General features: G+C 43.3%; 1 protein-coding gene across 3 annotated transcripts in view; it reads left to right on the forward strand.

Moving 5' to 3' along the window:
• Positions 1-14,857, forward strand: part of PKM (pyruvate kinase M1/2) — a 34,570-nt gene that overhangs the window by 7,674 nt on the left and 12,039 nt on the right. For all 3 annotated transcript variants that reach the window (XM_063926494.1, XM_063926491.1, XM_063926493.1), the window contains exons 2-8: positions 629-791; positions 1,118-1,209; positions 3,715-3,846; positions 9,650-9,836; positions 11,814-12,084; positions 12,553-12,703; positions 12,812-12,964. In XM_063926494.1, the coding sequence (XP_063782564.1) occupies positions 635-791; positions 1,118-1,209; positions 3,715-3,846; positions 9,650-9,836; positions 11,814-12,084; positions 12,553-12,703; positions 12,812-12,964 (1,143 nt within the window). In that variant the 5' untranslated portion in view covers positions 629-634. The remainder of the gene's footprint in view (positions 1-628; positions 792-1,117; positions 1,210-3,714; positions 3,847-9,649; positions 9,837-11,813; positions 12,085-12,552; positions 12,704-12,811; positions 12,965-14,857) is intronic.

Raw genomic sequence — 14,857 nt, forward strand, 5'->3', positions numbered from 1 at the left:
TTTTCCAAAGTCTGTCCTCAAGGAGCACAAACACAAGTTTTAAGGATATTCATGCTTGTGCACAAACAGTATATATCAAATTGGATGAGGTACTAATTAAGTCACCTGTGCTTAAGCATGGCTATCACTAAAACCTGGACTGTTTGTGCTCCTTGAGGACCAAGTTTGGGAACCACTGGTGCTCCCTCCCATCATACGTTATAACAGAAATTCCCAAAAATGGTCATCAAGGCACCCTAACAGTCCAGGTTTTAAGTATATCCATTGCTCAGCACCAATGGTTAAATCAAATTGGCACTGGTACTAAGTCACTTGTGGCCAAGCATGGATATACTACTATAAAACTGAATAGTTAGGGTTCCTTGAGGACAGGGTTTGGGAACCTCTGTGTTTATAGCTTGTGTGGGTTTGATGAAGCCTGGACCCAGGATTTCGGTCAACTATTCTAACCATTACCTCATACATGTGGTAGATACTTGGGGCAGTATTTTTGTGTTGCAAAACTTAAAAAATAATAATCAATTTCGATAGATGTAGATATATAAATGTATATAACTTATTTTTATTTTTTTTAAATTGAAAATGCAACCTGTTAATAGAGCAAACATTAACCCTACTTCCTATGCAGGTCACCATGTCGAAGTCCCAAGTATGTGAGGCCGGTAGTGCCTTCATCCAGACACAGCAGCTGCACGCAGCAATGGCAGATACCTTCTTGGAGCACATGTGCCGCCTGGACATCGATTCAGAGCCAATAGTGGCACGCAACACAGGCATTATCTGCACCATCGGTATGTTTCTGGTATCTATGGAAACATTTTCAAATAGGAATAGAAGGAAATTCTGTAATCTGGTGTTAAAAAGGTCTACATGTTGTATTGTGGTATCTCAGTTGTTTTTATTGATATGCTAGGTGCACATTTCCAAGTATAAATATAAGGATACTATGTATGACCCAGCAACACAAAACTAGCAGGACAAGGAAGGTGTAAGTTATTGTCTAGAAGCCGTGTTATTTAGCAAGATTTTCTTTTATCTTTTCTACAATAGTGTACCACTAAAATCTTCTCACAATGCTTTCTTACTCATGGTGCTTCTGTCTATTCTCTTCCACTAGGCCCAGCATCTCGCTCAGTGGAAATTCTAAAAGAGATGATCAAATCTGGAATGAACGTTGCTCGTCTGAACTTCTCCCATGGAACACATGAGGTTAGGACTGTGTATACCAGTGACTCCCTCTCAGGCCTAGCGTAGAAGGTCACTTAGGAAATCCAATCTGCTTTCTGCAGCTGTGTGCTTTAAAAATAGAATATTCTTTGGCTGAGTATTTAGTCTTGTTCCATTTTTTCTTTTTTTCTTTTAAAGCACCATAAGATTATTGAAAAATGAATAGGAGCAGATTTTTGCTGTGCTTTTCTAGCTATCTGAATTTTTCACTGGGCATGTGCAGGAAAAGCCCGTTGTGACGATCAATGTAAACGGGTTAATGTATATTTTGTTAAAACAATATTAAATGGGTTTACTTACCCTATATTTGATTCCGCATTTGTCTCGCATTGTTAGTTTGTAATCGTCTAGATCCTCCTACCCAATAATTTTCCCAGAATTTAGACAATTGTAAAGTGTTTAGCATATTTTTATAACTGACCAAGCTTCATGTCACATCTTTGTCCTGTATTAAAAAATAATAAAAAAATAAAGAAATATTGTAGTGACTTTCATATCTGATTCCCTGGAGCACAGGTTCTCAAACTCTGTCCTCAGGACCCCCACACGGTGCATGTTTTGCAGGTCTCCTCACAGAATCATAAGTGAAATAATTGGCTCCACCTGTGGACCTTTTAAAATGTGTCAGTGAGTAATTAATACACCTGTGCACCTGCTGGGTTACCTGCAAAACATGCACTGTGTGGGGTCCTGAGGACCGAGTATGAGAACCACTGCCCTAGAGAATTGATCCCAGTGGGCAAGTAGAATCATCTGGTGCCTAGGTTCCTTCATTAGTAGTTATACTAGCTTTGGGGAATGTTATCAAATCTAATAAATAGTGTTTTAAATTCAGCAGCGACTGTTACTGTTCCAAGGTTAATGGTTTCTAAATGATCTTTGCCATTCTCTAATATGTGTTAGCAATGGACATCTGATTCCTTGCAGTTCAATTACTTTAGGAGTCATCTTAAAAATAAAAATGATCCCTTCCTATAACTATAGTGTTTCCAGTGTAGCCCCCATTTTTTATGCCAGGGACCCCTGAAAACAATTAGATTCAATGGGGTCAATTCTATTCTCCGACAGTTGAATAGCGCCGGGAGTTTGCTCCCGGCGCTATTCATGACAGCGACGAGTGACCCTCAATTGTTGGGAATTCTTCTCTCATCCCCAGGGGATGAGAGAAGAAACCCGACAAAAGTGCTGCCTCGTGACCGGCGTGAGGCTGATTCTGTCGGGAATCAGCCTCGCGCCAGGGAGTTAAGTCTGAGAATGCCCGTTCTCCCGACAATTCAACCTGTTTAGTCGGCGAGAACGGGACATCGCCGACTTAACTGGCACTGAATTGAATAGCGTCGGGAGCTAATTCCCGGCGCTAATCAACTGTCGGAGAATAGAATTGACCCCGATGTGTTCTCACGTTGACCATAATCACACTTATTACAGTAATGAGATTTAAACATCACAGTACAATAACTATTGGTGATGAGACTCGGGACATGATTTACGTCAAGAAAATTCCTCTGTATGGGAAGTGGGCCAGCGGAATCCTCTTCTGCGTCAGGTCTGCACATTGGGCCATTCTTTATGTAGGCATAATGGGCCTGATTCTGAGTCAGATGCACCCATGACTATAGCAGACTGCTTAATGGGCCTAATTCAGAGTTGATTGCAGCAGCAAATTTGTTAGCAGTTGGGCAAAACCATGTGCATTGCAGGGGGGGGGCAGTTATAACATGTGCAGAGAGATAGATTTGGGTGTGGTGTGTTCAAACTGAAATCTAAATTGCAGTGTAAAAATAAAGCAGCCAGTATTTACCCTGCACAGAAACAAAATAACCCACCCAAATCTAATTCTTTCTGCACATATTATATCTGCCACACCTGCAGTGCGCATGGTTTTGCCCAACTGCTAACAAATTTGTTGCTGCGATCAACTCTGAATTACCCCCAATGTCCTTATGCTAAGACCTATCCCGCCCACTTTTTCTAAGCATTCATTCTAATCTGGGTCCAAAAGAAGCATCTAAAACAGGCATCAAATGTCCTAAATACGGTGGCATTTGTGAAAAATTTGAACAAGCATGAAAAGAACATATAAACTCCACACAAGTCCCCAGCCAGACTCAAACACATGACCCAAGCATTGTAAGGCAGCAGTTGCACCACTGTGCCATTGTGATTTGGAGATGTGTGCCATGGGTGGGGTTTGCATCATGCAAGAAGTACTAGGCCAGCTGGCAGTCTCCAATCACCTTATTACATTATCTCATGAGGTGTGCCTCTTATGCTTTCATATTTTATCCAGCTTTGAGAAGCAGTTCTTAAGTACAGCCTCACTCATCATGCTTCCTATACAGAAGTGTACACCATATATCTTGACACAAATGCCAATTTATTTAATTTTTTTATTTTTTTGTAGTACTACAGTGTATGTTTGCAGTGATATCCTTCCAAATAAAGAACTATAACAGTTTCTGGTCTTTCTTTTTCTCTTTATAATAGTACCACGCTGGCACCATAAAAAATGTTCGTGAAGCCACAGAGAGCGTCGCTTCTAACCCCATCCTTTATAGACCAGTGGCTGTTGCTTTGGACACCAAGGGACCAGAAATCCGCACAGGGCTCATCAAAGGCGTGAGTATTGTACATACAAGATCCAAAGGCTAAAAATCCAGAAGTGTGCAGAGAGCTGATGGTAAAGGGATAAAGGCCCCTGTGTTCTGATAGTAAATCACAGACAAGGTGGAGAGACCAGAGGGTATATTTACTAAAGGTTCTGAAAATGAAACCTTTTGTTGCAGATAGCAACCATACAGATTCTTTCTTTTAGTTCTCTCCTGCATCCTAGAAAATTACAGAGTTTGGTTGTTATGGGCAACACTACCACTCTTAATTTAGATTACGTCCTTGAGGATGTTGGGGACACCAAAAGAACCATGGGATATAGACTGATCTGCAGGAGACATGGGCACTTTAAGACTTTCAAAGGGGGCGTGACCTGGCTCCTCCCTCTATATCTCCCGCCCAAAACTGTTCACACCGCTGGGGGGGGGGGGGTGCCCTGGAGAGCTAAAACTACCTCATAATTAAGGCTGGCATATCTGTACAGTGCCCTGGCACTGCCCGCAAACCCCCGCCAGGATAAACATGTAAAAATAAGCGGGAAGAAGCGCGCCATGTTGGGGACGGGGCTTCTTCCTCCAGGCTCACTTGGCGCCATTTCCTCCTCCAAGCAGCAGCGCTGGTCCTTCCTCACAGCAGCAAGTACCAGGGGCTATAAAACGAGGGGGAGGGGGGGGGGGGGGGGGCAGATTATTTACATACATATTATAGAGCTGCAGCTCTGTGACACTTGAGGGTGTTTTTCAGACCTGCACTTTGGCGCTGTGGTGTGAGCTGGCTCCTTTCCTTTTGTTCCATCACAGGCTTTCTTTTGGGTGCTGTTAGGGAGACAACATGTCTGAGGCAGAATTTTCCTCTCAGGGGGATAATTTATTGGGGACACCAAATGTTTTGGGGGTCCTGTCGGCACCACCGACTGCTGTTTGGTTAACTGCTTTAAATGCTAATGTTACTCTATTAAATCAAGTTTACTGAATCTGACTCTCAACTGCAGATTTGAAAGATCAGTAGATGACGCTTTATTACAAGGGTCACTAAAACGTGGTGTTGACCAATTAGATGACACAGATAGCGACACGGACTCTGATACCGGTGCCGATTATGCTGATTCTAGATTAGATCCTAGATTGGCTAAGAGTATTCAATATATGATTGTGGCTATCAAAGACCTATTACGTATTGCCGAGGACCCCTTTACACCAGAAACGAGGGTCCTTCTTTACAAAGAAGAGACGCTCGGTTTCTTTTCCTCCTTGTTTTGAACTAAGACCTTTTTGATGGCATTTGGAATACACCTGATAAGAAATTTCTCATTCCTAATAGGATTAAGGTGGCATACCCCTTTCCCGCAGCGGATAGGGATAAGTGGGAAATACCACCCACAGTAGACAAAGCCCTAGCACGCTTGTCTAAACAGGTAGCGCTCCCTGCGGCTCAGTCTACGACTCTTAAGGAGCTGGCTGATCGTAAGCAGGAGGCTACTTTAAAAGCTATTTTTACTACCACGGGGACGCAGCTTAGACCGCTTATTGCGTCAGCGTGGGTTAGTAGCGCCATTTAAAAATGGGCTGAAAGTTTATACTCTGGATAGGGATAGCATCCTAGTGACGCTTGGTTATATCAGGGATGCGGCTGCGTACTTGAAAGAGGCTGCAAGAGATGCTGGCCTCGTGGGGGCTAAGGCTAATGCTATGTCAATTGCGGCTAGGCATGCGCTATGGACTCATCAATGGAATGCTGACGCTGATTCCAAGAAAAATATGGAGTCCCTTCCCTTTAAGGGTGGGGAACTGTTTGGTGACAGATTACTGATTTAGTATTAGCGGCCACAGCGGGTAAATCTACTTATTTACCTAATGCTCCTGCGCAACAGAAGAAACCGCACTATCAAATGCAGTCCTTTCGGCTCAATAAATATAGAAAAGGCCGAGGTAACTTCTTCAGAGGAAGAGGAAGGGGCAAGAGAACTTCCGCCTCCTCGAGTTCACAAGAGCAGAAGTCCTCCCCGGCTTCTGCCAAATCCACCGCATGACGCCGGGTCTCCCTTACAGGAGACCGCACCGGTGGGAGCACATCTAAGGCTTTTCAGTCAGGTTTGGGTTCGCTCGGACCTGGACCCTTGGGTGTTACAAATTGTGACCCAAGGGTACAAACTGGAATTCCAAGACTTTCCCGCTCGCCGTTTTTTCAAATCACCCTTACCAGTTTCGCTTCCAGACAGAGTTCTAGTCTGTGTAGCAATACAAAAATTATGTCAAAATCAGGTTGTGATCCCGGTCCCCCGGGCGCAACAAGGGGAAGGGTTTTATTTAAGCCTATTTGTAGTGCCGAAGCCGGATGGCTCGGTACGACCAATCCTCAACCTAAAATCTCAATTTTTTCCTGAAGAAATCAAATTCGAGATGGAGTCTCTCCGAGCGGTGATCTCCAGCCTGGAGGAGGGGGAATTCATGGTGGCTTTGGACATAAAGGATGCCTACCTTCATGTTCCCATTTATCCCCCTCATCCGAGTTATCTCCGGTTTGCAATCCAGGATACTCATTACCAATTTCAGATGGTGCCGTTTGGCCTGGCCACGGCTCCGAGGATTTTCACAAGTCATGGTAGAAATGATGGTTCTCCTCAGAAAAAGAGGATTTACAATTATCCCATACTTGGACGATCTCCTGATAAAGTCGAGGTCCAAGGAAAAACTGGTACAGGACATTGCACTGTCTCTGTCGCTTTTACAACAGCACGGCTGGCTCTTGAACCTGCCGAAATCGCACATAATTCCAACAACCCGGTTGGCATTTTTGGGTATGATTCTGGACACGGTCCAGCTGAGTGTTTCTCCCTCCGGAGAAAGCACTAGAAATTCAGAGTTTGGTAAAACTCATTCTGAAACCGCAAACTGTCTCCATTCATCAATGCATTCGATTGCTGGGGAAGAGGGTGGCGGCATACGAGGCCCTCCAATTCGGGAGGTTCCATGCCAGAGTGTTTCAGTGGGACCTGTTGGACAAATGGTCTGGATCCCACCTTCATATGCACCGGAGGATAGTTCTATCCCCCAACACCAAAATCTCACTCCTGTGGTGGCTACACTGCTCTCACCTCTTAGAAGGATGCAGATTCGGGATCCTAGTGACCACGGATGCAAGTCTCCGGGGTTGGGGAGCAGTCACACAAGGGGTGACCTTCCAAGGAAGGTGGTCAAGTCAGGAAACTCTTCTTCACATAAACGTGCTGGAATTGAGGGCCATTTACAACTGCCTTCTACAAGCGGAGCATTTTCTTCGAAACCGGCCTGTCCTGATCCAATCGGGCAATGTGACAGCAGTAGCGTACATAAACCGTCAGGGAGGAACGAAAAGCAGAGCGGCAATGGCAGAGGTGACAAAGATCCTCCTCTGGGCAGAAAGACATGCAAGAGCTCTGTCGGCAATTTTCATTCCAGAAGTGGACAACTGGGAAGCAGACTTCCTCCGCAGACACGATCTCCATCCAGGAGAGTGGGGCCTCCACCAAGAAGTCTTCGCAGAAGTGACAAGTCTTTGGGGAATACCTCAAGTAGACATGATGGCATCTCATCTCAACAAGAAGCTTCAGAGAGATTGTTCCAAGTCGAGAAACCCTCAAGCAATAGCGGTGGATGCACTAGTGACCCAGTGGGCCTTTCGGTTGGTGTATGTATGTCTTTCCTCCACTTCCACTAATACCGAAAGTTCTCAAGCTCATAAGAAGAACAAGGGTTCGAGCGATCCTCATTGTCCCAGACTGGCCAAGGAGGGCTTGGTATCCAGGTCTTCAGGAGTTGCTCATAGAAGATCCTCGGCCTCTTCGCGAGGACCTGCTGCAGCAGGGGCCGTGCGTGTATCAAGACTTAACTGCGGCTACGTTTGACGGCATGGCTGTTGAGCGCTGGATCCTAACCCGAAAGGGTATTCCTAAAGAAGTCATTCCCACTCTTATTCAGGCCAGGAAAGAGTAACCTCTAAACATTACCACCGTATTTGGCGAAAATATGTGTCTTGGTGTGAATCCAAGAAGGCTCCTACGGAAGAGTTTCAATTGGGACGTTTTCTCCATTTTCTACAGGCAGGTGTGGATGTGGGCCTGAGATTGGGTTCAATCAAGGTACAGATTTCGACCTTATCGGTTTTCTTTCAAAAACAATTGGCCTCCCTTCCAGAAGTTCAGACATTCGTGAAAGGGGTGGTGCACATCCAACCTCCATTTGTGCCCCCGGTGGCACCATGGGACCTTAATGTGGTGTTGCAGTTCCTTCAGTCGAATTGGTTTGAACCTCCTACAGGAGATAGAATTGAAGTTTCTCACTTGGAAAGTGGTGATGCTTTTGGCCTTGGCATCTGCAAGGCGGGTGTCTGAGTTGGGGGCCTTGTCTCACAAGAGCCCTTACCTGATCTTCCATGAAGATAGGGCAGAGTTAAGAACTCGTCAGCAACTTCTTCCGAAGGTGGTTTCGTCTTTCCATATATACCAACCTATTGTGGTGCCAGTGGCTACTGACACCTTCACTGCTTCAAAGTCTCTTGATGTGGTCAGAGCTTTGAAAATTTAAGTCGCTAGAACAGCTCTGATACGGAAAATGGAGGCTCTGTTTGTCCTGTATTCTCCCAACAAGATTGGGTGTCCTGCTTCTAAGCAGACCATTGCGCGCTGGATCGGAGGGACAATTCAGCACGCTCATTCCACTGCAGGATTGCTGATTCCGAAGTCGGTAAATGCCCATTATACTAGAAAGGTGGGCTCATCCTGGGCGGCTGCCCGGGGGGTCTCTGCATTACAGCTTTGCCGAGCAGCTACTTGGTCAGGGTCAAACACGTTTGTTAAATTTTACAAGTTTGACACCTTAGGCCGATGAGGACCTCAAGTTTTGGTCAGTCGGTGCTGCAGGGTCATCCGCACTCTCCCGCCATACTGGAGCTTTGGTATAACCCCATGGTACTGAAGTGGACCCCAGCATCCTCTAGGACGTATGAGAAAACAGGCTTTTAATACCTACCGGTAAATCCTTTTCTCCTAGTCCGTAGAGGATGCTGGGCACCCAACCCAGTTCGTACTTTACCTGCAGTTATTAGTTTTATAGTTACACAGGTGTTGTGTTACGATTATTTTCAGCATGTTGCTGCAATTATTTCATGCCCGTTGGCATGTTATGTTGAATGCCATGTTGTGCGGCATGGTTGAGGTGTGAGCTGGTATGAAACTCACTGTTTAAATTATAAGTAAATCCTTTCCTCGAAATGTCCGTCTCCCTGGGCACAGTTCCTATACTGAGGTCTGGAGGAGGGGCATAGCGGGAGGAGCCAGTTCACACTCTGAAAAAGTCTTAAAGTGCCCATGGCTCCTGCAGAACAGTCTATACCCCATGGTACTGAAGTGGACCCCAGCATCCTCTACGGACTAGGAGAAAAGGATTTACCGGTAGGTATTAAAATCCTGGTTTTTGGAATCGTGAGTAAATCTAACACTTGCTGGAGGGGAATTTGTTTTCAGGATGATCATTTTATTTTTATATTTTTTTTATTTTTTCCCCACCGTTCAGTTTGTCCACTGGAAGGTGTCTAGTTTATACTCTAGACATTACATGTTATACGAGACCTATCCTATCTCTAAGGCTGTCACATGGACTGAATGTGTGACTTAACACTGCCATAGTTGGCCACAATTTTGAAGCAATGACTGTATATTTTAAATGGTAACTATTTTAGCAAGAGAAGTGCTTTTGCACCCGAAGAAACGTAATGTTCCTTTGTAGAATGGTCAAAGAACATTTTTGTCTTCACGCCATTTGTTTCATTCTTGCAGAGTGGCACAGCAGAGGTAGAACTAAAGAAGGGGGCTGTCCTGAAGATCACCTTGGATGACTCCTTCCAAGAGAAATGCGATGACAAAGTGCTTTGGGTTGATTACAAGAACCTTACCAAAGTGGTGCAGCCAGGCAGCAAGATTTATGTAGATGATGGACTCATTTCCCTGCAGGTTAAGGAGATTGGTTAGTAGATCGTAATCCTTTTAAATCTATATCTGACATAGGTTGTATATCCTGTTTTGGCCGTGAACAACTTAGGGGTATATTTCGTTCCTGTCGAAATTCCTGACAGGTTGAAAAGAGTGAACTTTTCGCCATCTTTAGTGCGAATTTCGATTCGCCCTATTTCAATACAAGTGCAGTTTTTTCGACTTGTTGGAAATCCCAACACTGTCAAAATGGTTGGATCGTTGAATTCGCCGCCAATACACCTGTTTTGGCAAATTTGCAGGCGTTTTCGCCCATGCTAATTCGACTGTAAAAAAAAAAAAAAAAAAGTCGGATTGTCATGGGCGAAAACGGGGCAAAGGTCGTCAAACGCCCACAAATTGAATAATGAACTGTCGGATACTCTCCGACAGGAATTGAATATACCCCTTAACCTGTTGGCAGATAAATACATGGCCCAAGATCTATTTATAACAAACTATGCAATGTAGAGCTATCCAGCTGAAGAGCGAGGAAAATACCACTCTTGCATAAAAGAATCGTTTGCTAGTGATTTATTTTGTATTTCTATTCATTATTAGTAATTCTCAAACAAGTCCCGAGACATCGCCAACTGTGCATGTTGTTGTGTGGGTTATCGAAATATTATTTATTTATTATTATTATTATTATTATTATTATATTTTTTTTATTTTATTTTTTTTATTCTTCACACTTCTCAAAGTGTAAAAGCCCCATTGGTTCTGGCATTTTAATGTTCAGCGACTCGCAAAACATAATTACACTAAAATAGTAGTTCTCTATGGTTTGTACATACACCATAGTTTAGATCAGTGGACAGTTAATTTTATTATAATAATGTTAAGATCTAAGGGCCTATGGATCGCAAAATCTTTCTGTAATGGGTAAAACAATGTTGCACTGCGGGTGGGGCAGATATAACATGGGCAGAGTTTGATTTGGATAGGGTGTGTTCAAACTCTAAATTGCAGTGTAACAATAAAAGCAGCCAGTATTTTATCCTGCACAGAAACAAAATAACCCACCCAAATCTAACTCTTTCTGCACATGTTATATCTGCCCCACCTGCAGTGCACATGGTTTTGCCCATTAAAGGAAGATTTTGCCTTTGCGATCCATACTGAATTAGGCCCTAAATCTCTTATTGGTATCTCTTATACCTAATAGACATAACATTTCTGTGGGAATGGGCATACTCCTAGGGCACATCAACAGCGTGTGTCTTATGTGGGTACATGTTTGTGGAATTAGGCTTAACAATTATTATAGTAAGTCCAGTAAGAAGAAGGAAAAATAATCTGATCTCCAGGTGACTTGCTGAAACAATCGGGTGCCTCAATAATTAATTGTTGTCCATGCAATATCAAGTTTGCAATTTGTGCTCTTCTACTTTGTGTTGTCTTGTAATATTTCTGTACTAGATTATTGCAAAGCTTGATCTAAGCAGTTGTCTCATTATACAACTTTAATATACAGAGATGTCCTCATACATTATTTCTTCAGTTGCGCCAAACATCCCTTCCCCTTTCCACTGATTAATTTGAGATGTGATGCTTGTATATTTGTGTGCGCCTGAATCTGTATATAAAGTGCTCCCATGCTGCAGCATTTTTGCACTGCCAAGTTCTGTAGTGCTTCATATACAGATTCAGAGTCGGCCACACACAGATATACAAGTATCTTATATCAAATTACTCTGTGCAGTCTCGTGAAGTGGTTTTGTTGCATCCAATTGCAACGAAGATGCATGTTCGGGCGAAAAAGATTATACCGCTTAGCACAGCTCACACACACCAAGCATCTTGCACTGTATGGTGTGTTGAGGCTAGGTGTATGAGGCCTCATCTGTAGATTGGCTAAACATATCTCATTGGCAGACAAGTAACTATTTTACATTTTCTAGTTTGGTGTAAATCCTTATTAATTAGCTATTTGTGTATTTATTGATAATAATTGCCTCCTCCTATCCAGGCCCTGACTTCGTTTTAACAGAGGTGGAGAATGGTGGATCCCTAGGTAGCAAGAAAGGGGTTAATCTTCCTGGAGCAGCGGTGGACCTGCCTGCTGTGTCTACTAAGGACATCCAGGACCTGCAGTTCGGAGTAGAGCAGGATGTAGATATGGTGTTTGCATCCTTTATCCGCAAAGCATCTGACGTGCAAGCAGTTAGAGACGTTCTGGGGGAGAAAGGAAAGAACATCAAAATTATCAGCAAGATTGAGAACCATGAAGGAGTACGAAGGTAGGAACAACAGATGGGTGATGTTTGAAGGGTTACATGAAAATTTATGATTTCTGGAATCGGAGCTTCAGGTTAGTGTAAAAAACTGAGTATGGCCCATAGTTTGTTAGAAAATGTTAGCTGCATGGTGTTGGTTGTATAAAAATGTATCCGGTGGGCTTACAGGACAAATCGGTGATGTCGGGGGATTGTGGCACACTGGGTAGAGGGGGCGGTGGGCCTGTCTGTCATGAAGGAGAATCACTGGGGGGATAGAGAATAGGACAGGAGGAGGAGGAGGAGGTTCCGTGTGTGTGTGTGTGTGTGTGTGTGTGTGTGTGTGTGTGTGTGTGTGTGTGTATGTTTTGTTATAGAGATAATGTGTGTATTATATGTCCGTATAATATATATTTATTTTTTTTTGTCTTTGATTGAAATGGGTGGTGAACGGTTTCACAATTATACACTGCTTCAAATATCTACTCATAGATTTGATGAAATCTTAGAAGCTAGCGATGGCATAATGGTGGCTCGTGGAGACCTTGGTATTGAGATACCTGCAGAAAAAGTATTCCTTGCCCAGAAGATGATGATTGGACGCTGCAACCGTGCAGGGAAACCAGTTATTTGTGCCACACAGGTAGTAATAATAACTTATTTACAATGGATATGGTCTAGGAGGTTTAGAAGACAGTTACAGTAAAAATATAAAGCATTCATCAGTGCTTGGAAATGTTCTTCCCTGCAGATGTTGGAGAGCATGATCAAAAAACCACGTCCAACTCGTGCTGAAGGCAGTGATGTTGCTAATGCAGTACTGGATGGGGCAGACTGTATCATGCTTTCTGGGGAGACAGCCAAAGGAGACTACCCACTGGAGGCAGTACGCATGCAACACGCTGTGAGTACTCTATCATTTCAGAGACACATGCACACTCCTGTACTAAACAGAATTTGTGTAGTTAAACAGTATTCCAGTAGAATCTCTATACAATAGTCATTTTAAAGATCTTGAATTATATGCATACATTACACAGTATTTGCATCATACTATAGTCTAGTCTTTGATTATGGCCAGTGTGTGTGAATTTTTACATAACTTACAAATGAGTGCAGTGGTTGCTGCATTACGTTTTTAGATGTGGTTGGTTTGGCATGCGCTACTCTTTACTCCGCTTGCTTAAAGCTTTGCGCAGACAGGAAGTAGGTAGCATAGAGATTACTAAACCAGCGATGATGGCTACTTTTTTGCGCCCACTTGATTGTTCCCCTCCTGCTTTCCTATCCCTCTTTCACCTAAGGTGTATAATTTCATAATGATCCACCAGCAACATCACATGCTGTTCTGCCACATGTTTGAGAGCTGGCTCAGACTGGGGAGGGTGTTCTTGTCTGCAGTCCTGCTTGGGGATAGGAGTGTCCAGTATGTGCCTGGCACTGAGACGGTCCTTGGTGCATTATGTTATGATCACTAATGTGGGTGAGTGCTGACAGACAGCTAGCTGCATTACTTGTGCACCAGTGTGCTCGCATACCTGCACGTTCTCGCGGTTATATATTGGTATGGGCTTTACTATGAGGATGCTAGTTTTCTAAATAAAAAAAAAAAAAAATATATATATATATATATATATATATATATATATATATATATATATATATATATATATATATATATATATATATATTACACACACATATACACACACATACATACACACTCTCCCTTGTAGAGGAATTAACTTTTGTAGGAATACGAGTAAAACATAATGAACCATTTTTATACAGAAGCATTATGTTGCAGATTACTGTGTTTTGCTGGAGAAGAATACCTATTCTGGCCCTACCTCCATCCATCTCTTTCAGCTTCTTCGTATTGCGTATCCCTTTTGATTTTAAAAAATAAATAAAAAAATTTGTAAGTACGCCCTAACTTTTAATACAGCAATTCCATATTTATATACACGAGTGTATATTTGTTTTGCATTAGATTTAAATATCCCTGTAATCTATTTGAAGCTCCCTTCATGTTTTGTACAGATGGACTGGCCTCTAAATATATTGGGGGCATATGTATTAAGTCTGGAGAACTGATAAGTGGGAGGTGATAACGCACCAGCCAATCAGCTTCTTACTGTCAAGTTACACGCTGGATTTGAAAAATGACAGGAGCTGACTGGCTGGTTCATTATCACCTTCCACTTATCTCTTCATCACTTCTCCAGGGTTAATATATCCACCCCACTACTGTTCATTAAAACCCCTTTAGTGATACCTCTGTTATACAAAATACTGTTGTGGCAAGATTGAATTTAATTAAATACTACTGTGCTGTACTGTATATGGGTGTAGTATGGTATGCCAGCTGTCGGGATCCCGGCACACAGCATACCGGCGCCGGAATTCCGACTGCCGGCATACTGATAGCATACCGAGTGCAAATGAGCCCCTTGCGGGCTCGCCATGCTGCCGGCACGCTATCTATTCTCCCTCCAGGGGGGTCGTGGACCCCCAAGAGGGAGAAACTGTGTCGGTATGCCGGCTGTCGGGATTCCGGCGCCGGTATACTGTGCGCCGTGACCCCGACAGCCTGCAAACTGAAGACCACCCCTGTATATGTATAAATAGGAAAAGGGTGGTCTGTCTTGATTCACCATACTTAGTATGTTTTGGTTATTGGTACTTCCTTAACGTAATTCAGCAAGACATGTACTCATGTTTTAAATATATTGAATCACTCGTACTAATTACGTTTGCCACAACTTAGTGCAGGAATAAACCCTATTATGATTTC

This window comes from Pseudophryne corroboree, chromosome 6, assembly GCF_028390025.1.
Source record: "Pseudophryne corroboree isolate aPseCor3 chromosome 6, aPseCor3.hap2, whole genome shotgun sequence".
In the NCBI taxonomy this organism is placed as follows: domain Eukaryota; kingdom Metazoa; phylum Chordata; class Amphibia; order Anura; family Myobatrachidae; genus Pseudophryne; species Pseudophryne corroboree.